This window comes from Neovison vison, chromosome 1, assembly GCF_020171115.1.
Source record: "Neovison vison isolate M4711 chromosome 1, ASM_NN_V1, whole genome shotgun sequence".
Classification (NCBI taxonomy): Eukaryota; Metazoa; Chordata; class Mammalia; order Carnivora; family Mustelidae; genus Neogale; species Neogale vison.
Window position 1 is genome coordinate 288,318,110 of NC_058091.1, and position 24,875 is coordinate 288,342,984.

General features: G+C 41.2%; 1 protein-coding gene across 1 annotated transcript in view; it reads right to left on the minus strand.

Moving 5' to 3' along the window:
- Positions 1-24,875, minus strand: part of SLC1A3 (solute carrier family 1 member 3) — a 76,602-nt gene that overhangs the window by 39,198 nt on the left and 12,529 nt on the right. Inside the window, exon 3 of the mRNA XM_044232602.1 lies at positions 16,003-16,140. Coding sequence (XP_044088537.1) covers positions 16,003-16,140 — 138 coding nt within the window. The remainder of the gene's footprint in view (positions 1-16,002; positions 16,141-24,875) is intronic.

The window sequence follows — 24,875 nt, forward strand, 5'->3', positions numbered from 1 at the left end:
GATCTGTTGGAATGAAGTTCCTGAAAGAGATAGGAGTATATCTTTCTTTTTAACAAATAACAAGCTACATTAAGGCCAGAGCCTTGCTCTTTATGACACTTTTCAATCTTGATCTTATGAACCAAGAGAAGAGATAGGATTTTTTTTTCTTTGCATATCCCTCAAATAGGAATTTAAGCCAGTTGTCCATTTTTCCATGATAGAGATAAAATACAGAGTATCCTTTACCCACGAGTGAATCGGATAAACTCATTCAGTCAGGATTGACTTGGTGACTTTTATAATTAAACATACATAAAGACTATAATAACTGAACTGTACAATTAGGGCTGTTCATTATACATGGCATAAAAGTGTATACTTATGGTGTTTCTTTCGAATGGTTTTTTGTTTTCATATTTTTTCTTCTACTGAAATCTTAGTAACCTTTGAACCACAGGTCATTTATGCAATTGGAGTCATGAGAGATCAAATCCTGCACTTCTGACATTGAGTCTTTCGAAGATGTATGGGATTGAAAGGAGCAAGAGAGAGAATCACCATCTGTAAAGACCAGTAACATTCTGGGCCTGCTCATGCTTCACGAAGTTCTCTTCAAGCCCCTCTCCTGATGAGGCTGCCATTCTTGAGTGTGGATTTCAACTATCTGTACGTGTAGGAAGCTGGTCTCCGTAGCTCCGTGTCACAAGAAGGACAAAGGGTTTAGCCTACAAGAACACCGTGATTGTGAACAAAGCCCATAGAAACCATGAATACCTTACAAGGGTAACCAAAGGTTGTAAAAGCCAATCTCTCAGACTGCCCTGGGTGGGGGGGAGGGGAGGGAGAGACAGTATGAAATATGGTTCAGAGTACATTTGGAGAGTGTTCAAAGATCTGATTAATTATGGGGACACAAATGGTAGATTCTGTAGGCTCAAATTAATTTAAGAGCTGTGTTCTAAATTATATTAGAAAACATCTTATTGACATAAACCTCAAATCCCTTGAAAAGTTTCTAAGTTAAATTTTTGAAACTTAAATTTGTTGCTCAGAGTGTCATAGTCTTACATGTAGATAAAAAAAAACATGCAGATCTCTTAAATTTTCATCTCAACATGGAGACAGTGCAAAAATTTTTAAGAGCTTAATAATGGGAAGGTATTTAGAAGAATAAAGTACTATTTCTTGCACATCTGTGTTTAGTCCTTGAAATAAAAAGGATAAATACAAACCAAATGGTAAGTCAGAAGTTGATTAATGCCTAATTAAAAGAAAATTCTAGGGGTGCCTGGGTGGCTCAGTGGGTTAAAGCCTCTGCCTTTGGCTCAGGTCACGATCCCAGGGTCCTGGGATGGAGCAGCCTTGCATCAGGCTCTCTGCTTTGCAGGGAACCTGCTTCCCTTCCTCTCTCTCTGCCTGCCTCTCTGCCTGCTTGTGATTTCTGTCTGTCAAATGGATAAATAAAATCTTAAAAAAAAAAAAAAAGAAAATTCTAAGTGATCACACAGAAATGGAGAATAGTTTACATTAATCCTAATTCTATAATGCTATAGAAAATAATAGTGATTCAGATAACAGTACTCTAAACACTCTCTACAAACCCATAGTTCTCAGAGCCCAGTTTAGCCTCCTCCATGTAGGGGTTGGGATAAATTAAAAACAAGAAAGAAAAAAAGCCATGAAATTACTGATAAATTGTGATAAAAAAGAAATTCCTCTCTTTTAAAACACAGTAGTGGTTGTCACTGCTGCCTTTTCTCAAAAATGAAAAATGATTTCATTTGTAAAAATAAAATGAAATGGATTATTGGAGTCTGGATATTTGTTAAGAAAATAGCCTCTCAGTCAAAATTTGACACCATCTGCCTCTTCTCATGCTGACAAAAATCTCCTTCCATGAAAGAATCATTGATTTAATCTTAACTTTTATATGTACTCTTTTGTGCTAAGTAGACCAATGAGTAGATTGGCAGGAATAATGTACCAAGGTAAAATTGATTAAATTTGCTCTAATATATTTGATCTCTGTTCCTCTCTCTCACTCTTTTCTGTGCGAAGTTGGGAGTTGTGAATGCCAAAGAAAATGTTTACTTAACAAAGATACATTTGAATTTGAGTGTATTGTGATTGAATGTCGAAAATGAAAACATTTATTTGGAAGGATCGAGTATGCTTTGCTCCAGAGAAATTCATGGCAGCTAATTTTGCCTTTTGTACATTAAAAATAATTACATTATTTCATTCAAGTCCTCTTAATAAGTTGTATCATGACTGGCATGTGGCTGAAAATAGAAATTGGTTAACAGTGAGTGTTTGTTGAGTACTCACAGGACTCCTAAAATATTTTAAGAGGAAAATGATCAAATTAGATTCTACTTGAAACGACCAAGGAAGAGCTACCCATTTCCAACAGGGTAACTGAAGACAACGAATGCGAATTAAAGCTTAGCCATGCAGAATCGTGAAGCTTTCTTTGCATCTCCTTTGTGAGTCTGATGTAGGCACAGTCTAATCTATGACAACTATCACAAACATGTATTCTATAACGTGGTGTCATGTGGGATGTATATTTCATTAGAATAGATACACTTTGGGCTTTGGACAGAGATGATTTCAATGAGAAACATCCCATGGGATCAATTCTATCCCTAACACTTATATCCCAATAGCACAATAAACATGGGGTCTCTGCTTCCCCCTTAGACACTATTTGTACTGCACTGAGGAAGGAATTATTTGGACCTGCAAGGTTTCAAGGAGTCTTTCTTTTCTTCCTCGAAAATTCCTCTTAGAGCATTATTTGTGAATAATATAATTTTTGATTTCTCGTAATAAGAAATAAGGAAATAAGAAGTTTTCAAAGACTTAGGAACCATGCAGTGGTATTTTCTCCTTAAACAGATATGATGCCACAAATATGATGCCACAAATAGTTTTCCTTCTAACATCCAACTCCCCTGTCCCAGTAGGGAGGTTAAATGGTCTTTGTCAATGTGGGCAAACTGCTACACAGCCTGACTTGGGGGGCACCTCCTGAGAAGCCTGGGTGCCAAGCTTAATCAGAGCACGCGGTCTGCCTTCAGGCAGCTTGCGTTTGGACAGGACACTCTGGCCCTGAGCCACCAACAGCAAATCACTGGGCTGGAGAATAGAGTCGACACATACCAGAGTGTGGTTCTGTCCGACCACGGGGACAGACATTACTGAACAATGTCTAACATTTGTTTGTTTGTTTATTTATTGAGGATTTTAATCTTATGCCCCTTTTGTGGATTTCAACACAGAAAGGATAATCTGAAACAGCAAAATAAACAGAGGAAACCAACTGCTAGTGAAAAAAAAAATCCAGTCCTTGTTACCAAGGATAGTTCATGTAATACTCTGTGTTCTTCATAATTCCTGAGTTCCTTGGTCAGAACAAAATCTATCCTGTGTCTGGCAGCATCCCTAAGGCTGCCTTCTTTGATAGTAACTTCGAAAGGCCTACCAGCTTTAGTTTTCCCTTAATAATAAAGATTTTTTTTTTTAAAGACATGTTCAGTGGCTTCAATTCAGCTTATACCAAAGAGTCTTTGGAGGTTTTCTTTAATGAACACAAAGGAATGACTTATAATTAGTCTGTATGTTACATCTACATATACTGCTGGTGGGGATATAAAATAGCGCAACTACTTTGGGAAATAGTCTGGTAGCTCTTCAAAAGATTAAGCCAAGTTACCATATGATTCAGCAATTCTGCTTCAAGGCATATACCCTTGAAAGAAATAAAAACACATGCCCATAAATGTTCATGCAAAATTATTCATTATAGCAAAAAAAAAAAAAAGAAAAGTGAACAACCCAAATGTCCACCAACTGATAAGTGTACACATACCACATGGTACGTCCACACAATGAAATATCATGTGGCCATAAAACGGTATGAAATACTAAGACGTGTGACAGCATGGATGAACCCTGAAAACATGCCAAGTGAGAGAAGCCCGTCACAAAGGACCATATCCTGTAAAATTACAGGCATATGAAATGTCTTGAATAGACAGATCTATAGAGAAAGAAAATATATTGGTGTTTCCTGGGGCTGGGGAAATGGGGTAATTAGGGAGTGTGTGCATTGCGGTGATGGATGCCCAACTCTGAATGTACTAAAAGCCATTGAATTATGCACGTAATTTGGGTAGATTGCATGCATGTGAATTATATCTCAATTAAGTGCCTTCTTAAAGGGTGGCTCAGTTGGTAGAGCCTGCAACTCTTGATCTTGGAGTCATGAGTTCAAGCCCCACATTGGGTATAAAATTTACTTAAAAACAAAAACAAAAACAAACCAGTAAATCCAAACAAACCATATTTATGGGGCACCTGGCTGGCTCAGTCAGTAAAGCACGCAACTGTTCATCTTGGGACTATGAGTTTGAGCCTCATGCTGGGAGTACAAACTACTTAAAAGTAAAATCTTAAAAAAAAAATGTTATCTTGAACTAGGGAAACCTAAATCTATCAATACCAGTGAATAATTTTAGAGGCTTCATAGAAATAAAAGAACTTCCCTCTCTATGGTAAAAGGGCTCCTATCATTTTATCTATCTATCCATCCATTCATCCATCCATGAATTGCTACACCCAATGTGGGGCTCAAACTCATGACCCCAAGATCAAGAGTCTTACACTCCTCCAACTGAGCCAGCCAGGCGCCCTGGCTTCTATAATTCTCAGCCATAAGGGGAGATTAGCAGAGGATGGCAAAGTGCTGCAGCAAGAGTTTCTAGCAGTTTAAAGTCTGATACATGCTGTTCTGTAACACTCCTTCACATAAGGGAAGCATGCTTATGTGATGTATGCAGCACTTTTCAAGCACTTGACCTCACTTGGTAGTTGTTAAGTTACTGTTCAGATGTTTATTTAATAGGAAGTTATATAGAGACTTTCAAGCTATGTTCCCATTGAACATCTGTGCTCTGTTAAGCTAAACCCAAATGTTTTCTACTAAAAGCAAGTGACACTGAGTGCTCAATTCAGAGGGAAAAGCAATGAATAAAGTCAATGGATTGAATTCTCTCAATTTAAAAATTTTCCACGGCAAACTTTTCTTTTCCTTCCTTTCTTCCTCTCTCCCTCCCTTCCTTCCTTTTCTTTTCATTTCTTTCTTTTTTTTTTTAAAGAGAGTCATCCAGGGTTGGGTAGGGTCAGAGGGACAGGGAGAGAGAATCTTAGGCAGGCTCCATGCCCAGCATGGAGTCCCATGGGTTCTATCTCATGACCCTGAAATCATCACCCAAGACAAAATCAAGAGTTGGACGCGTAACTAAGGAACCCAGGTGCCCCCACCATAAATTTTTCTTAAGGCTTTCTTGACTTCTACTGATCTGAATGGTAGCAGATAAAAGGGTTTGAAAACTATGTAATACTATACCTAAATGGTATTAGAGAACTTAAAATTGCCAATCATGCTTAGGTTAACAGCTTATACATGGAAATATGTTTATAGTTTTGCCTTTATACTGCATGAGAGCCATATTGTCTTATAGCAAATGTGCTCCTATATCATACAGAATTTAATATATAAACATTTTTTAATGGACCCATAGAAGTGTTAAGAATTTTCATTTTGTTATTTCTAAATATGATTAAAAACTACTACACTGCTTGGCTCTAAAACTGTGTTTGGGATCCTTGTCACAAAGGGATGCTTGCAGACATGTCATTAAGCCTACGTCCCAAGATAAGACTCCCAAACTCAATTCTAAAATTAAAGAAGACATGACAAGACTCCAGTAGAGAAGCACTAATGTTTCCATTTTTTCTTAAATACTTAGTGTATAGGTTAGGTGTCCTGATATTAAGGAATTTTTTTTCTTCTGTGTATCCCTATATTATAATTTGGGAAACGTTTGTGACGTACTTTTTGGTAGACAGCCTTAAAATAATGAAACTTCACCTCTTAGCACAAACACCCTTGAGAACATTGCATTTCTATTACAGCTTAACTAGAAATAATCTAGTACAGAAACAAATTCTAGAAAAGTTGTACATTGAAAGAGTTATCAAATGTACAAAAAAGAGTACATTAAAAGAGACTCTTTGTACAAAAAAGAGTCAGATGAGGCACTGACAGACTTTGAGTTAGAAGGACCTTGGGAAAACAGAACAAACATACAAAGCTCTGTGTGCACATTCACACACTCATATTATGCTGTAATGAAAACTGTGCCCCAAAATTTCATAACGAAAACATCTACGAGATCATCCCCTACTAAAGACATTCATGCTCTGTTTGCAGAAGAGTTTTGGTAGTTAATGTAAAGCACTGGTAGAAAGATTGTACCCAAATGGAAAGAAAGTAAAATGCTTGCTTGGCAAAATCTTCTTCACTGACAGCTCTTAGGGTATGCGTGTATGTGTTGGCAGGTGGCAATGGTCATTAAAGAAACATAAAATATGTTAAAATCATCTTAAAATATTATACCCATCTTATGTGTCCTCTGCTTTTAGAAGTGTAATGAAATACCTGGGATTTGCTTCAAAATAATCCAGTAGTGGGACCGAGTGTAGGTCAGGGAGGCGGCCCAGGGATACTACAGATGAAATATGTGTGTATACGTACAGATATTTTTGCTGGAAAGTACTGATAAGTTCTGGTAATGTGGATGTTGTTTTAGCAGGCTGGATCTAGGAGACTTATAGTCATCTTGATCTTATGGAATACTTTCTAAAACATTAGCCAACAGTTCCTTCCGACTTGTCGTTTGTCTCCAGAATCATAGAACTCAGACACCGGCCACCTTTCCTCCAACACCCTGTGAAAGGAAACCCCCTCAGTAATTCAGGGGAATTTTCTTTCCTCTGAAGAAAACTCGGGTAGAAACCCAAGCAATTGTTGAAAATAAATAAATACACAGATGGCAAAACATCTTTCCCCACAGGAGGAAGTTCAGGAAGCGGACATTTGAAAACAGTGTTACACTGGTATTGTAGAAATTGATGGGTTCCTAAAGCAAGTGATCGTGGGTCATGCACTGGCTTGCAGCCTGGGGATCTGACATAATGAGGCAAAGATCGTCTTCATGAGGACACTAAAAAGAAGTTTAAAACCTAAAAACCTAGATTCTACCCAGATTCAAAACTGGCTGGATTATTCCAGCAGATCAATCCTCCAGCAGAAAGTAATACCACCCCAAAACTTTCTTTCTGCTTTTCATGAGATGCTCTCTAAACACGGAACAGAGGGATGATGGGGGTACTTAGCATTCCCGCATTCATACAATCCATGACACTGTCACAGAAAGCCTTGTCTGGCTATAGAAACTCTCTATCTCTGTGTATATGCACGTATATGTCTTTCTGTTGGTATTCACTCTGGCATCTTTTTTCTTGGCTTTCTGGGACACAGACAAGTCTTCTATTTGTTTGTTTGTTTGTTTGTTTTAAAATTTTATTTCTTTATTGACGGGGGGGGGGAGCAGAGGGAGAGGGATAAGCAGACTCCATGCCCAGTGCAGAGCCCCACACAGGGCTTGACTTCCCAACCCTGAAATCATGACCTGAGCCAAAATCAAGAGTCTGACGCTTAACCAGCAGAGTCACTAAGGCATCCCCAGACAATTCTGATTCAAATCAGAATCAACAGACTGGGTGTCTCTGTGTTTGGGAGTACTTTCATGTTTTGCTCTATGTATTTCTATATTGTTTTGCTCATGCAAATGATAAACATTCATTTTACATAAATGATTTTTAACTAAAATCATGTGGGGAAAATAATGCTGTCTTTGGGAGCATGCATTAGTAGGGGCAAGGGAAAAGCCAGAGAATGCTTCCTGGAAGAGGGAGTATCTGAACATATAAGGACCTGACCTAAGTGATCATAGCCCCAAAGAATGATTCTAGAAAAACTGTGAAGTGGTGGTTCTTAACCCTGGTGCACCATAAAATCACCTGGAGAGCTATAGAGACACATCAACTCCCATGTCCTATTTCAGATCAATTAACTGAAGAATTTGGGGGGTTGGGGGTTGGGGGAGGGGAGGCGATGTCTGGGCACCATATGGTGTAATTATCCTGAATGGGACAGTACAGACTCTCAGAACATGGCCTCCAGAAGTGAGTGGTGCATAAGGTTGTAGAAGCTCACTGTAGAAGCAGCCCCTGCCCCCAGGCCCCACCCACCCCTTCCAGTCCTTGAGCATAATCTCCAGTCAGAATTCATCAGGTAACTTATTCTCCCGGAAGCCATGATGGCACCAACAGAACAAAACCATCTATTCCCAGCACCCTCCACAGACCTACAGTTCCATAGTGCTTTGAAGGAAATTATCAAATTGGTAATATGAGGGGGAAACATTTAATTTTCTTAAAAAGTGATTTAATTTTACAGGAAGCTTTTAAAATTTCTTTTTAATTTTTTTGAGGAAGCTTTCAAGAAATTTCCTACAAAGCAGAACTTATGGAAAGCACAGGCTAATTTGAAGCTTCTGCAATTTACAGATAAGAGTTCCCGACTCATGCCCAAGCCTTCTGGAAAGTTGCATCTGACAGAGAGTCTTGAGCCTGTGGCCTCTGATCTTTCAACTCAAGAACTGTTCCATTTTAACTACAAACATGTTTCCAGAAACATTCAGTTCTGAGGGGTTAGGTGACCACAGGCTGAACTCCTTTGGGCCAGTGGTTTATTGCTGCTGCTACAACAGCTTGTCCAAACCCAGCCAGTGTGAGCAGAGGGTTGGGTCCAGGAAGGTGTCCTACCCCATCATGTGACATCTGGAGCCCTGGGTTCAGTTTTGGGAATGGGGTACAAGGGGTGGCAATTAGGGTCGTGAAGGGCCCAGAAGACCGGGGACACTTAGCTTATGTTTAGGTGTCCTTTGGATCATTGGAAAAACTGTCATTCTCCACTGCTCCATATGGCACAAATAGGAACACTGGGAGGAACTTATAGGAGACAGACTTCTCAACAGTTCCGACCGTCTGAGAGTGGAATATTCAGGGGGCAGATGACAGCTGCCTTCCAGGGGTGTGTGTGGGGGGTTCCCGCTGTGGGTGCCAGGCTGCACCCTATCACCTCTGTGTGACTTCCAGCTAGGAGAGCCTCAAGTCTCCTCCTGGCTCCCCATCCTGAAAGCGACAGCTTCTATGGTTGAAACCCTGTCAGGAGGCTCTTCTCTCAGAATTCACATCCAAAAGGCCACATTTCCAAGGCGGGGGAGGGGAGGTGATTTTTGCTGGGAAACTCAGGGCCCATCCCTGGCTCTTACTGCATTGAATGGGGAGAGTCAGGTGTGAGGAAAATGAGGAGGAACACCACAGCACATGCTCCATCTCCTGCTGACAGAGCTGTTTCCTGCTAGGGAGTAGGAATTTCCTGAACGCTGGAGAATCCGGAAGAGGATGGTCACATTGCTCCTTGTGCCCTTTGTTTCCCACTGGGCTCACCCTACCTGGGTCACCACTACCCTGTCATAGTGCAGTCCCAGGCCTATCTCCCAACCAGACTTGGAACTCCTTGAGGTGGGGCCTTGTCTTCCTCACTGTGGTATCCTCAGGTCCTAGAAAAGTAGCTGGTATGTGAAAAGTCTCTACAAATGTTTACCGAATGAAGTTGTCTGTAATAGAAAGGTAGACTTTTTCTGCGATAGCTAGACTTACATGATTCTGTCTACATATCAACAAAACCCCAAATCCACTAAAAATTTTTAAAATAAAATTTAAAAAATAATTATCCAAATTCCTTTCAACATGATGCAAAAAAGGAAAAAAAAAAAAAAAAAAAGCCAGGTGATCTCTACCCCACAGATAGTCTTCCCATTTTATACCAGCCCCTCCTTCTCTAGAAGGACATTCCTTGCCTCCCTTCTCATGTTTTTGAGCAGCTCTAGAGAGAAAATAAGGCAGGGCTTGTTTCCAGGCCACCACGAAGATCAGACGCATGTTGAGACAGAGACTCAGTTTGTCTCGAGTTTTGGTTTGCGGGGAAGGCTCTGCTCACAGTGTGTGGAACCCGGGGTCCTATGGATTCTGGGGTGACACACACTGGGCCTGAGTTTCTCAGGAAAAACTGTGGAGTTGTATAACCAATGAAAATATTTAGAATTTTGCAGCTGGGATAAGTCAATCACATCTCACGCTGGAGGGCAGAAACCAATCCCCTCCAGTGGTGAGGAAGGAATTCTCTCTGGCTCCCATGTTATTACTTGATTAACTTCACGGTTTCTTAAATTTACCTTTAATAGGAAAGTGATCGCAGGGAGGATCACACACAGGAGACATGCCGTGATTCTGAATGGAAACTGTGTCCTCTTGCTCTAGAACTTGCATTTACACAAAGCGGACCACCAGGACGGCTCTTACTGATGTTACTGTGACGGCCAAAATCTCCCGCTAACTGAGCACATGCTATGTGCCAGTCATAAATCCTCACACCATAGGATGTACCCATGACAAAGGTGCTGTTATCCCTCCATTTTACAGAGAATGAAAGGGAGGCCCAAAGCATCTCCTCCCCACCTAAGACAGACACTTTCGTTCCTTCTATAAAATGTATGCGTGGGGAGAAGTGGAGACATCTACAGTCTCTTTTCTCATAAGTAAACACCCGGAGTATTTCAAATAGGCCTTAGCTATACCCCAGGGCCATGACAATCAATAGTTTAAAATATTACATTTTTCTTACGTGATTTTGGCTTTCATTTTTGAAGCCCTTCACAAACCCTTCCCATGTCCAAGTAATAGATTAGGAATTGTCTAGCTCATTTTTTGCCCCCTCATGTTCAAAGAAATGATAAACCTTTAGATTATTCTTATTGTAACTGCTATTCTTCCAAAGCCAGAGGGATATACTTTGAGGTACAACACTTACTATTCTTTTATTTTAAAGGCAAAAGGGCCCTTGTCAGTGATGGCAGCTTGTTGGCCTTAACGATGGTTAAGTTGGTTCTATGTTTCACCAAACTACATTGGTCAATAGGTTGGGGAGGACGCTGCCTAAGGAATAAGTGACACGCCACAGAGCCTGTCACACGAAGGAGGAAGTACAGGCAGGCAGGTAATGTTCTGTTTTTCTGAACTTAAAAATACTTGTTTGATTTTGGATATAAATAGAGTTATTAGTTTTCCAAGGACAAAAGGGCTCCAAAGTTCTTTTGCCCTTGGGAATGTTTAGGCAGAAGCTGGACAATGACTTGGAGGAGATACTACATGCTGGTTGGATCGCATAGTGTTTCCAAAGTGGAGTAAATACAGTGGTATTCATTTATTCTGGTGGGACAGAAACCCCTCTTTAATGAACAGTAAATCACATAGTAAGAAAGTCATTCTTTTCAATTCTCTTTCAGTTCCTGTGTTATAGGAGCGACTAGTCTTATTGTGGTACTAAATGCATTTAACACCTCATCAACACCAGGCCCTCTCCCCACCAGGCACCTTTTTAAACAATTAGCGCACAGGTGTCAGGTTCTCAAAACCTTTGGCAGGCAATAGTAGCAATCCAGAATTTTATTACATTGTAATTTATTATCTCCCTCACAAGACAAGTAACAGGGAATTTCTGTAATGATTTAAAGCACTGGAAGAAAAGTATGTTGATTTCAAGAACATTTTAAGGAAATGAGAATAGGGGCATTAGCCATATAATTTGGGATGGAGATGCCATGACTCAGAAGGTCAGATCTGGGATCATGTTCCTAAAATCAAATGTCTTTCTTGTTGCCCTGGTTGCCCTCCCTTGTACCCCACTCCCAGAATTGAACCCGGTACTCCAGATGTCACATGATGGGGTAGGGACACCGACCTGGACCCAATACTCTGCTCACACTGGCTGGGTCTGGGCCAACTGTTGTATCAACTGCAACAAACCAGTAGCTCAGAGGAGTTCAGCCTGTGGTCACCTAACAGAGGTCCCCTAACAGAGAGCCAGCCTTACTCCCTCACGGCTGGAATTCAGATTTGCTTAAAATATCATGTGATTTCTGGGCAGCTCTCCCCGTCTAACCAACACACTTCCTCTTGGGGATTGTATCTTTGTGTTCATGTCTCTCTTGTGCCTAGCTTAGTGTCTGACATTGCAAGAGCTCAGAAAATAGCTGTTAATGAATGAATGAATGAATGTTGAAAGATAACCTCTGTCCATTTTATAACCTCAAGTACAGAGTGCCCTGCCATGGGCCACAGACACTGGTCCCACTCTACTGCTGTTGGCCTTCCCCCACCGTCCCCTTTTACTTTCATTATACCCAACTTTACAGAGATCATTGGCCACGTGATGCTCCCCACTTCCTGAAGGCCAGAGACACAGGCTGAGGTAAGTAATTGAGGAGGAATGCACATTTAGATGAGGAAAGAAGACAGTACTAGGTTTTCTAAAAAGATGAAGGGGGAGGTGGTAGTTATGTCTACACGGCACAAACTGAAATGGAGTTTAATTATTATCTAGTAAATTCAATCAGGCTAAGCCAGCCAAACCAACTCATATTTCTGGCATGAAATACCTAGTTTGGCTGCCTGTGCTGACCAAATCAATAGAAATCGGCGCCAAACCTCTATTTTATTGAGTGGTGTGTTGGCACCGACTTACTCTTCTTGTTTAAAAACACAGGTACTTGAGTACAAATCCAGCCATCGGCTTGCTCCCAGCTTCTCTGGCAGCTCTGGAATGTTAATACACACTGGGGATATTTGGAAAGACTGGAATTTCAAATTTGGGAAGAGGAGAACATGGCTTATTGGAGCTTTAGAGCTCCAATTCACAAATGTGGATGTTTCAAGTATGAAAATCTAACTTAGATTTCTGAGTTTAAATAGGACTTTAATATGATGAAATGTGCAGAATCTTTCAAAACAAAATGCCTAATCCAACAAATGCAATAAGGGCTTTGTGCATTTCAACTTCCGTCTGCAGAAACTCTGGGACTTTTGACTTGAAAGCATTGAGTCTGTCAAATATTTTCCTCCTGGGAAATATTTCTAGGGGAGCATGAGCCCTGAGTTCTGATTCTGGTGTTCCTGCCAAGTGTGGGAAAGATCAGCACAGCTCTGACACAACATGGTTATACCCAGAAGATGGAGAGGAGGCATTTTCTAATCACTATTTGCTTAGGTGGCAATAAATGTGGTGTTTAGTAATATGTTGAGTGGAGCTTTGCATGGAACCGTCAACAGTTGAAGAGGGCCATAAGGGAAACCCAGTGATCTATGGGTGCATCCAGTTAGCAGGCACCCATTACAATGAATAGCACTGACATTCAAGCCCGAGTGCCTATACTGGTAGCACAAGAGTTGGTTTGGGCCAACTCTTTGTTAATGAGCTTTGTTTGGCTTGCAGTGTTTTGTTCTGTTAATTGTATCAAGGTTGGAAAATCTGGAGATTCTTAACAATTTTTAGGCTTCTGGACTCTCTTGAAAAGTCAGCAGATTTGGGCCGCGTTGACACGTGGCAAAAATGTTGTCTCTTGTCTATACTATTCTGTGGCTGGATCCCTTTCCACTTATCATCATGCTTGTGCTTGTTACTTCTCCTGTCAAAGCAAACTATTTCTCTGTATCCATGCCTCTATCACAGTAAGAACACAAAAAGTAGCCTTAAAGGGCAGCTTCATAGTTAATCATCCCCTGCTTGGCCATGGGAAGCATTTGAGTTTGCTTTTCCATTCTAAAATAACAGTTCTGACTTGGTTCCCTCCCTAGGCAACACATTCTCCGACACTTTCTCCACATTCTCTAGCATCTCCTAGCATACATGGGAGTCCTCCAGGGGTGCATGCAATTTTCAGAAGTTCCCCCTCCTCGTTCCCATTGGGTCATATCCCTCAACCTCTTTTTGGTTTGGAATCACTGTATTTAAAACCCTGAAGGAAAGTCTTATTGAATCAATTGTTCATTGTAATTGATCACAAGTATTCAAAATACTATGTAGCTTGGAAATTACTGCTTTGAGGTTAACATGTTAAAAAGATCTTTGGCAAACTAAATTATGTCCCTTGTCTTAACACAGTCCCAGAAAAGGGCTGAGAATCTTTTCATGGTCCCAAGTGGCAGCTTCCCCAACTTGCAATTAGGTCACATTTTAAAAGTTGATTTAATATTGGTTGCTTGCAGTTTATAATTTCTTTCAGTATTATAAATGTTGTTAGTTTTTCCACGGTTTCCCCAGAAATTTCTTTTTCACCATGCAAAGGGATTGCATCATAGTGGGGTTTTTTCCTGACAAATTATTCAATGAAAGCTTGTATTCCTTCAATACAGTTGGTATACTAAGTATTAGGAAATATCAGGAAAATCCACTTTGAGGTAACTGTCAAGTAAGATTGCTACTAAGGGGAAGTAGTATTTTCTCTAATTGTACCAAACGAGGGCTTTCCTCTTAGAGTGACACAGTGGGTTTTTAGCACAATTACCAGAAAGCAGAAACCTCTGAACCCTGGTCCCACCCTTGAAGAGACAGTAGAAAGGAATTCAGAACCCCTCAAGCTTGTGTCCAGGAAGATCACAGTGACTCAAGTCAGATGCCAGCCAGGAGGGATGGGGAAGAGGGACAGCCTGATCCACTAAATAAAATGGTGCATGTGAGTACATTCTGTCCTCAGTGCTGTTGCAAGAACTTGCTTCCCAGAAAAATGTCACTATGTGGATAATAAAATGAGAATGTGAGCTCACATTAACATCAATCTAGCCTCTGTGATAAAAGCTGGGGCTGCTGTGGTTATCCCTGGTCAGCAATGGGCCAGGGCACTTTGGTAACAGCACCCCCCCATCATCTTGCCTCCATGATTGTTTTATGGGCACTTCCTCCATGGGAGACTCGTGGACAGGCAATCACTTGTTTAAAGACCTGAACAAGTGGAAGCCAGTAGAGATCCATGAGGCATTGAGGGAAAGGTTGACATAGCTTCTGTCCAAGGAAGGCCAGCCCTCCCAGGCATGTAGTAGTCAGAATCTTGCCCCATGACTTTTTAGTTGTGCTATGAAGTTCTTACTACACAGAGATCTTAAAAAGAGATTATAAATATCCTTGAGAACTCCCTGGGAGGGGAAGGGAAAAGATGCTCAGAGCCAGCTCATATAGAGGGGGAGTAACATGGCCAAGGGTGACAGTGAGCCAAGGGTGGAAAATAGACCAGGGTCAGTAGTACCTGAGTTTTGGGCTTTAGCTACAAACCCAGAAACCATCCTGCTGGGACAGTGTCTATAGACATTCTTTCTTCATGTCAGAGATGTGCTGTGGGGAAAGAGAAGAGTGGGCAGGAAGGAATGTATAGTAACTTTTTTTTGCAACTTCTTGGCTCTGTTGGCATTCACCAGTCACAAGACACAAATGACTCAAGCATTTCCCATGCAGGAGTCAATTGCTAACTTACTGCCACAGAAAATAGCTCTTACCCCACAGATCTTCCATTCGTTGAAAATCCAAGTGTCAATGGACAAAATATCTAGATGGGGAAATCTCCCTCCCCCTCCCTGTTCTCCCACCAGCGTAAAAGGTAACAGGGGTGGGGGACAACCAGAGAAGGAAATGATATCATGCGGGTTCACCAGGAAAAGATAAAAGTGTTGGTGGCAGCAGAGTTGGTGAGTGTGGTGTGGGCATTACCTCTTGATGAGGCTTCCAAGAAGGCTCCCGCTCAAGTCCTGGTGGCTCTGAGAACAAGCATTCTTGCATCAATAGCTAATAGGCTGTCCAACCAGATGTTATCTGGGTGGGATAAGAGGGTGAGAAAACAGACCTGTTGTACGCTGTTGTCAACTAGATCGCTGTGGTCAGAGAAGGCTGGCTGTGTCGTGTTTAGCAGGGTGCCTCTTTGGTAGAGAGGCAGACCAGATTACGTGGTTGTTTAAATCTGTTTCCTCTTGTGATTGGTAAAATACGAGAGCTATAATCATTCATGCATTACTAAGGCCTCTTTTCCATCATTCTGAAGGGACTTTTTTTTTTTTCTAGAACAGAGCATGCATCCAGCAGAAACCTAAAGCGCTTGCTTTTCTAAGCGATCTTTTGCAATAAGCACACTTAAAAAAGAACCACACTGCACATGGTACCTGTGACAAGACTAGAGATGATAAGCGGTAACACCAGCATCTGTAACATTCGCATCAGAAGTTCCCCAGGAAAAGAGAAGTACTTGACTTCCCGGTAGCTCATTTTGTAGGGTCGGAGGGTAAATCCAAGGATGGTACCTGAAGTAGGGGGAAAACGGAGAAAAATTGAGTTTTTTTAAAAACTGAAGTTTAGTCATATTCCTAGGGAGATGAGGAACGATCTGGGGAAATGAGGGACGATTTGGCTGGTGGTCACTCCTGTCTGACGGGAGTACATGTATTTAAGCAGCAAATATTTGTGCTGCTTTAAGCAAGGGGTATGCCTGTCTCTTGGGTTGTAGTCTAGAAGGGTCTGGCTGAAACCAGGGCTGTCAGCAGGACTTGGAGAAAAAATGTTACTGGCTTCAGCAAATGAAAAATTTCTTTGTCTAACTTGAATGCAGCGGAATCCACTTTGACATGGCTCAGGACAGAGTTACAAAGATAGGGGCATAACTAGGAGACAAATCATGTATCCACAAACTAAGCAATATAGAAAAAAAAAACCCTCATAATGAATTTCCTTTGTAACAACAGATGTTAGGACTGCTAGTATAATCACTTATAAAGGGTGGTGTAATTTAATTTTTTTTCCAAGTAAAGAAAGTCCTCTTGTTCACATTGTTAATCCATTTTCATCATCTCCCTGTCTGCGCACCATGCTTTCTGTCTACATGGTCTTGGTATTACCTTGGCAACTGTATTGTACAGACTCGTTAGTTGCTGGCAAAAGAAGACTCCAGAATGAGCAGAGCATTTTTTCCAAAAAATTGCCCTGAAAACTTTAGGGGGAGTAAGAGAAGGAGAATGCAACTTTCCCCTTAATTTTCCTTCTGCTCCTGGAACTTTAAAATATATTTAAAAAATAACTTTATCTGTAAATTAAATGATGCACCATAGCTTTTGAACTGTTTGGAAATCAACAAATACATTGAGGAAATTTACTCTCTTCCCCACCTTTCCCTAATTTACTTTCCTTGCCCAAGAAAAATGTATTTATTCCAATATTGTAAATATTTTAAAAACTTCTGTCCGGCCATTACTAAAACATGTGAGTTATAGAGAAATACTGATTTATCTAGAAGTTAGAGTCTGGGGAAGGGGGAGAGAATACTGAGCAGACATGTTTTTCCAAGGGAAGCAAGCAGTTCTTTAAAGGAAACTGAATCACCCTAACTTCTTATGAAATGGGCTTTTTTTTTAAGGAAATGCACAAAGTTCATTTCAGTTGTCACAGCAATTCCAGTTTCATTTCTTGGGCGTCAGCAACCATGAAATATCTATCCATTCTTTGATTATGTGCTGTTATGATATTCCAAGTAAGGGTCTGAATCTATGTGACTAGGAAATCTGGCTGATCCGGTTTTCAGGGCATTTAGGAAAAATATTTATAGTGTTTTCCCAATGCAACAATAATATGTTCAAGAGAGAAAAGGTGATCTGGAAAACACAGAAAAGAGAGGCAAAAGCCTGTCCCTATTGGTTCTACCACTTAAACAGCAAATAGTTAATGCTCACTGAGCTCTTGCCATACGCCAAGTATTGTCAATGCGCTACTTGTGTTGGTATAAATTAACCATCACAAAACTCCTCAGGGGTTGGAACTATCTTACCACCATTGCACTGATGGAGAAACTGAATCACTGTGAACTTCGAACTTGCCAGATTCCAATAGCTATTCGATACCAAAGTCAAAAAGTGACTCAAGTGACAGAGCTTGGATTTAAACCCAGGTATTTGGACTCAAAGCTCACATTCTTGACCACCTCACAGACTTCCAACCTCTCCAGTATAGCCAAACAACCACTGTTAGTGCTTCTGTGAGTTTCTTCCTAGAATGTTCTCAGAGCTAAATGAACGGAAATCACACAGAATATACTTTTCCATATACAGTCGTCATAAGCATTGCTTGTAGCCTCCTAGTATAAGATCCAATGATTGTACCAAATTTACTCAATACTTCCTTTGCTGTTGAATAGTTAGGTTGGTTAGCATTTTTTCACTTTTATGAAGAACACCATGATGAATGTATGAAGGCTGTTTTATAACTAGGAACATTGCTTTAGTGCAGTTTAGAGAAAGGAAACCAGCATATTAAAGACTATGATGACCTTGATCAATGTTATCAAATTGTTTTCCCAGTGGGTTGGCCCCTCAGTTTAATGCTTTGTTAGTGAATGAAAGGCTTTAGTATTATCTACCTCTAGGAGCTTAGAGATTTATCATAAAAAACAGACAAAATTTGCAAATTTGATGAGTAAATAGTATGCATCTTTTATTTCTTTTCAATTTACTTAACATCTAATGAGGTCAACAATTTCTCATAATTGTATATTCTCCAAGCATTTACTAAATCTTAATAGTTGAAGACTTTACGTGTGTGTGTGTGTGTGTGTGCGCGCGTGCCTGCGTATTTGGTTATAAATTTTTTGCATAATAAAGATAATTACTCTTTGTCTATATGTAAGATATTTGCTCTACTTTTCTAATTTGCTGGCCATATATTACTCTAAAATATCCAGGTGTTTTACATTTTTATTAAATACGGTTTGCACACCTTTTATATTAGGTGATTTCTTCAAGAGTTATAAACTTTAATTTTCCTCCTCCTCCCAATTTAGATGAATCTTTTAATTCATTTTTCCTTCTTTGATTGTTTGCTAGCTTTGTTTTAAAATACTGAAACTTTAATCTTCCTTGAACTTGGTTTGGGGTAAGACATTTAATTCTAATCTTCAGTGTGCATTATTCCACACAGTACTATCAACAGCACATAGGTATTACAAAAGGTGCTGGTAGTATCTAGTTCTTTCCCGCCTGTTCAAACAAAGACCAAGTCACACTGAAATAGCTGCTTCATCTTATAACAAGTAGTTAAACAAATATTTACGAACCTTACTTTATTTCCAATTAAATGTAATTTCACTGGAATTGACTGTTTTCTGATCTTTATTTAAATGCACTTAAACACTTGTCATTCAATGATAATAATGTAAAATGTGCACAATAAATACAAGAAACTCATTTTGCTCATCTGGAATTTGACCATATCAAGATACTAGGAATTTTAGATATCTTCCAAATAACAATTTAAGACCAGGCTTGGTTTTACAAGTTCATTTCTAAGTTGGCTATTTGTTATTAGAAATGTACTTACTCAAATACAACACTGTTTCCAAGGATGGGTAGGATCCTGACTAGTCCAGAAGTTGTTTATTAATTAAATTATTTAAGTTATCATTTAGAAAAAGAAAATGGTAGAATAGCTGCTCACCCAATGATACAGGTTTTAGGAGCAAGGGACAAACCAATGTTGATGAAGGAAGGGGATTAAATTTCTAAATACTAGGTGCATTAGATCCCATTTCCCAAAGTCTAACGTTGTATTCTGCTCTCTACACCCATATCCAGACTCTCTCTCCCTGGGAGCTCTGTGTACGATCTCTCCTCTCCGCCCATCCAATCCCACATTCATTCAGTGCCGCCAATTTTCATCTAGGTGCTAGGAGGGAAAGCAGGCCCACTCAGTGAATGAGTCCTGGGTAGTGGTGAATGATGTCTCTCAACTCCAGTCCACCAGGTAGATGTCTAACCAAGCAGCAGGAAAACAGCCAGGGTGGGGGGCAAAGTCTCAAGAGGTGATGATATTTTTCTTCTGTTTTTCCAGTCAATAATCTTCTTGTTTGGAAGTGTAGTCCTGGCATCACCTACTCTAGAATGTCGCAGTTTCTTTACATTCTCCAGTATGGAACACCCGTTTTCTTAAAGCTCTTCTTTACAGTAGGGACAGCAGATAGGAGTCCCCATTTATTTCTTCATAAGGGATAGTTTCAGGTCAAAAGCTTGGAAGAGAAGAGTTATTTAGAGTGACAGCACATTACAAATACTCCTTGAATCAGGTTTGCCCCTGACTAAGCTTTGCTCTGTTTGCTATCTCTGGGTTTACTGAGTGAGCCATTTCTACTCCTAAGAAAGAGGAGATTATATTGGGAAGGGGAATATTTATTGAGCCCTTAATGGGCTCCATGGTGGCCTGATTCTCATCACGACTTTATGAGGTAGCTATTATCATGTCTATTTTTAAAAAATGAATATACCGATTGATGCTCAGAAGCTTGTTAACCTGCTCAAGGCTAACAGAATTAGTAAGGACTTGACTTGGGAATTTTAAAGAAAAGCCAGAGCACTTTCTACTATACTCTAATGCCTCTTGAACACAGACATATTCTTGTAGCCTGGGCCCGAGAACAGTCTGCTCCTGGGTCTTCAGCATTTCCAACCCCTGACATCTGGAAGCCCTTTAGTAATGATTTTGGATCTGCTAGAGATGTCCCAGAGACACCCAGCACATGCTGAAACCCATCACAGGTCCTTTTACTTGTTGAGGATCTCACAATTCGGCTATCATAGCACTAAGTCACTGTTGAAAATGGTTCCACTGAATCCCTTTTGATGGAATAATTGAACTCAATTTGCATAAAGTTTATTAATTAAAATAGCTTGCCACTTCAGCCCACTTCGCACATCGTAATCCTTGGAAACCATCAGTAACAAAGCCAGAAAGGACATTAAGTGAAAACATGCTTCAGGGTCCCATGTTTAAGGACAATCGCTAGCCGTCATCGACTACATGCAGGATACCCAGCCCTCACAAAAACACTACCTCTCAGAATCCTTGAGGCTAGGACGAGTATTACCCACGCCTCACAGACAAAGAACCGGAGTCACTGAGAGGGTCAACTGCCAACCTCACCGCTGGTACAGGGTGGGGCCTCGATCAATGCAGAGCGCGGCCCAGCTGCCTCCCCACTGCCAGGTGAATGGCTGAGGTGGGCTTCACGCCCAGGCTGTCCAGCTCCAGAGCCCGGACTCTCACCCGCTATGCTGTACTCCTCGCCTCTCAACAGCCATGGTATTAACTTAAAGCACCTAAGTTTAGGACACACTATCGTGCCTCCCTTTTTGTTCCATTTCGAATTAGTTTAACTAATAACAGGGCCTGAGGTGAGCAAAGGTTTTGTTGGTGTTACTTAATGAAGTCAACATCCAGCTTTTTTCACTTCATTTGTTGAATGAATAAACAAAAGACATTTTTGTTTTCTGGCTTTTGCTCTACCAGACATGAGAGGTGAAGCCCTGGTGGTAAGGTCAGCCGGCCGTCCGCGTCCTATCAAGAGGAGCAACCGCTTTGAAGGCGAAGACTGGTTTTGGGGCGGGTAAGCAGTTCAGGTTCCTGATGACACAGCCCAGCGATGAAACAAGTCTTCCAGAAACATCCTCACATCCTGGTGCTCAGACTTCTCAAAGCCCTCTACTCTCTGCCCTTCCCACGAACTAAAGGTCCCAGGGCGGGCGGGAGTGGCCTTCCTCACTGTGGTGAAGCTGCTCTCAAGGCCTCTGCAGAGCAGAGGACTCTGCACGTCCTTGAAGTGCATTGATTGAGGTTCCCAGAGCTAATAAAAACCTTGATGGCCCGATCTTTAATGCAAAAGAACAGATCCTTTAGTATTGATTACTCTGCAAAAGTGATGAGAAAAATCAGAATAGCCTCCCCACGGGCTTAGTTAGAGCTGAAGTCAACTTTGCAGTTTGCATCTTGTGGCATTATGTAACACACCGATGTCACGATTCCACGTGGACTGCTCATTCTCAGTCCACAGTCTTCTATCATTCCTGCTTTGGTATTTTATCATATTTTTGGAATCTAGGAAATATCGTAACTGGAACATCGAGGGTGATCAAAATGAACCGTGCTGGTTGACTGCGATAAACAAAGATGCATTTTTGTTTAAAGACGTTCTCCTAATACAAAAAAAAAAAAAACTCAAGAAGGGAGTCCTTCAGGGGTTTGAAGTTTTCCCTAGAGAGTCTGCACAACAAACACTTCTTTGGAAGATTAAATATCACTTCGCTTTTCTAAACTAAGACACCAAGTACACACTAGAGCCTCAGAAAGAACATACCACCGCAGGCTTCCTTTTGAAAGCCAGACACAAAACAGCAAGTCAAAAGCTAAAGACGTCTTTAAAGAATTTGGCCCACATTTAATCTGATAAAATGAATGAAAATATGAAGAAGCCAGAAAATATGTAAGAGCAGAAAAATGAGACATAATTTGAAATAAAATTTGGACCAATTCAACTTTTAACTTTTGATAAATGTTGGAGTTCAAAATAGTAAAATTTTACTCAAGTTCCCCTACCGTATTTCCAAACGGTCACGAACAGATTGGCAAGAAATCGAAACAATTCCTTCTAGAATTACTGCTCACCATGCAAAATTCTCCAGAAGAAGACAAGTTGCCCCCCAAAACCTCAAATCCAAAGGGAATCTAAAAGTAACAGTGGCACTGATCTTGAGAGGAAGACTTTGCATTTTGGGGCCGCCCTATGAAAACTACCAAATGTCCACCTGGGGTGAGCCAACTCGCGCTTCTAACATTGACTCTGCAAACCAGTCAGCGGACATTCAGGCTCTGACCCAGAATAAGCTCAGCTTGCCAATCTTTAGCCACAAAGGGTACCATGCTGTCCACTCGTATGCAAGATGGCTCAAGGAAAACAATGATTTCAACATTTCTGTTGATAGTGCACACTGGTTTCATGCGACAAAATACTACTATTTCCCGGGTAGGATCTTTTCATTTATGTAGCAACAATAATAACAACAAAAGCACAGGACTGAATCTGCCACCCTCACCAGGTTCTATTGGTTAGAAGCAAGTCACGGGTCCCACCCACGTGCAACAGGTGGGCTGCCCTGGGTGGTTGGGGGCTGTCCAACAGGCAGAGATCTTTCAGTCTCTTTGTCAAGCTGCTTCTGGTGTGGTGTAGACACATGTATAGAGAAGATGCTCTGTGGTTGTCTGGCGAATGAATGATGTTGGGATTGTAGTCCTAACCCTGCCTTTAACTCTTCATGTGATCTTTCCTAGGCTTCATTTCTGACCCCCCCCACCCAATTTATAAAGGAAGAATGCTCCAAGATTCAAACATCATACTCCTTCTTGTCCCGGCCTATTACATAGCCTTCCAACTCGTTTCCCTGCTTCCACTGCCCTCCTAGAGCAAATATCCCCACCCCCACCCCCATACAAAACCCAAGTATTTCAAAACCCAAGTCAGAGCATTGTTTCTCTCTGTCCGCTCATGGCTCCCCACATCACATGCGGTAAAAGCCCAAAGCCATGTGATGGCTGCCCCCGGCCTGCTTCCCCAGCTTTACCATATTCAGAACACTCTCCCTCCCCGCCCTGTTTCAACCTTTGCCTCCTCATGGTTGCTCCCCCATCCATCCCCTCATGATGCTCCCCCATCAGACACGATCCTGCTTTATGAGCCTGGTACTGGCTCTGCTTCCTGCCGGGGACACTCTTTGAAGAAGTTCCCAGGTTTACTTCCGGACGTCGTTCCAGTGTCCTCTTCCTGCCACTCACCCCGAACTTTCTTCTCGCTCTGGTGACTTTGTTTGAGGAGGTCTTATCACCCTCCAAAACACAATATAATTTTCTAATTTTGTGTGCTTGCTTTCTCTTGTCTCAGCCTCCTCAAAGGTAAGTTCCAAGAGATCCAGGTTTTTCTTTCCTGAGGTATTTGTTTTTGTTCACCGACATAGTTTAAGCCCCTGAAAAAGTGCCCGACACATAGTAGGTGCTCAGTATACTGCTGATGAGCAGACAGCGTGGCTCCGTTCTCTTTCAGATGACGGAGCCCACAGTGCTGGCCCCATCCAACACCAGCCCCCCCACCCTGCCCCTGCCTCGCAGCTGCGCGCATTTACCGAACACGGAGGAGTTTGGAGAAACCCTGTAGCTCCTGCTTCACAGTAAATCCCGTTCCCCACTGTGTTCTGTGAGCCCAGTAGCCCACCCGCAGGAACCCCCCTTTCTCCAATCCGGGATTTCTTTCTCATGATTTGTGAAACTGGGTCTCAATCCAGTGTTTAGGAGAACCACGGTTTCTCCATTGCATAGGTTTTTAGATTGACAAAGGAGGACTGAAAGCTCCTGATTCCTGCTTCTCCCACAAGTCTTGTTTTTGTTTTGAATATGAAGGAGAGCAGCTGTGAGGCTATAGAAAGATCATGGACTGAGATTTCAGAGATGAGGCTCTGGGTCTGACGCTGCCAGCAAATGATGCTGGTAGGTACCTGCCTTTAAGGACTGAATCGTCATATCAAACCTGCAGGATTTGATATGACAGAGGAGGAGGCTGAACGCTCGAAAGAGGAAGCCACTTGGTCTGGACAACAGGGCCAGTGCCTGATGTTGGCAGAATGGGGTTGCAAACCGAGGTCTGTCCATTTCCATAGTCCACCTCTTCAAATCACGTCATCTCCTTGGAGCTCTTTTTTTTTTTTTTTGTCCACAAAATGGGAAGCATAGATCAGAATAGGCAGTATCTAAAAATCCTCTTGAACTTTAATATTCTTGGTGAAAGCTTTTGAGTTTAAAAGAACCACATATATATATATATACATCTATCTATCTACCTATATATATACATACATAAAAGAAATCTTAGCTGTTTTATTATGAATCTTGTTTCTTCTCGTGAATTCTAAGTCCTTGATAAGGCATAGAAAGGCATTGTTTAAAACGTCAAAAAATGCTTTGTCAACTTGGCCATCACAGTTAGCATGGCAGGTAGGCAATAATGATTCGAGGGATCAAATAGAAGTTTCTATTTTAGATCTTGGCTAGCTTGTAGCCCAAGCTGCAGCGGTCATGAGTCCGTCTCATGCGAGCCTCTTGAAGCCGGTGGCATAACGTTCCTTTACTTTATTTTTACAAGAAGGGCAAGGGCATAACAGTGAATTTACCTGCCCAAGGGGTC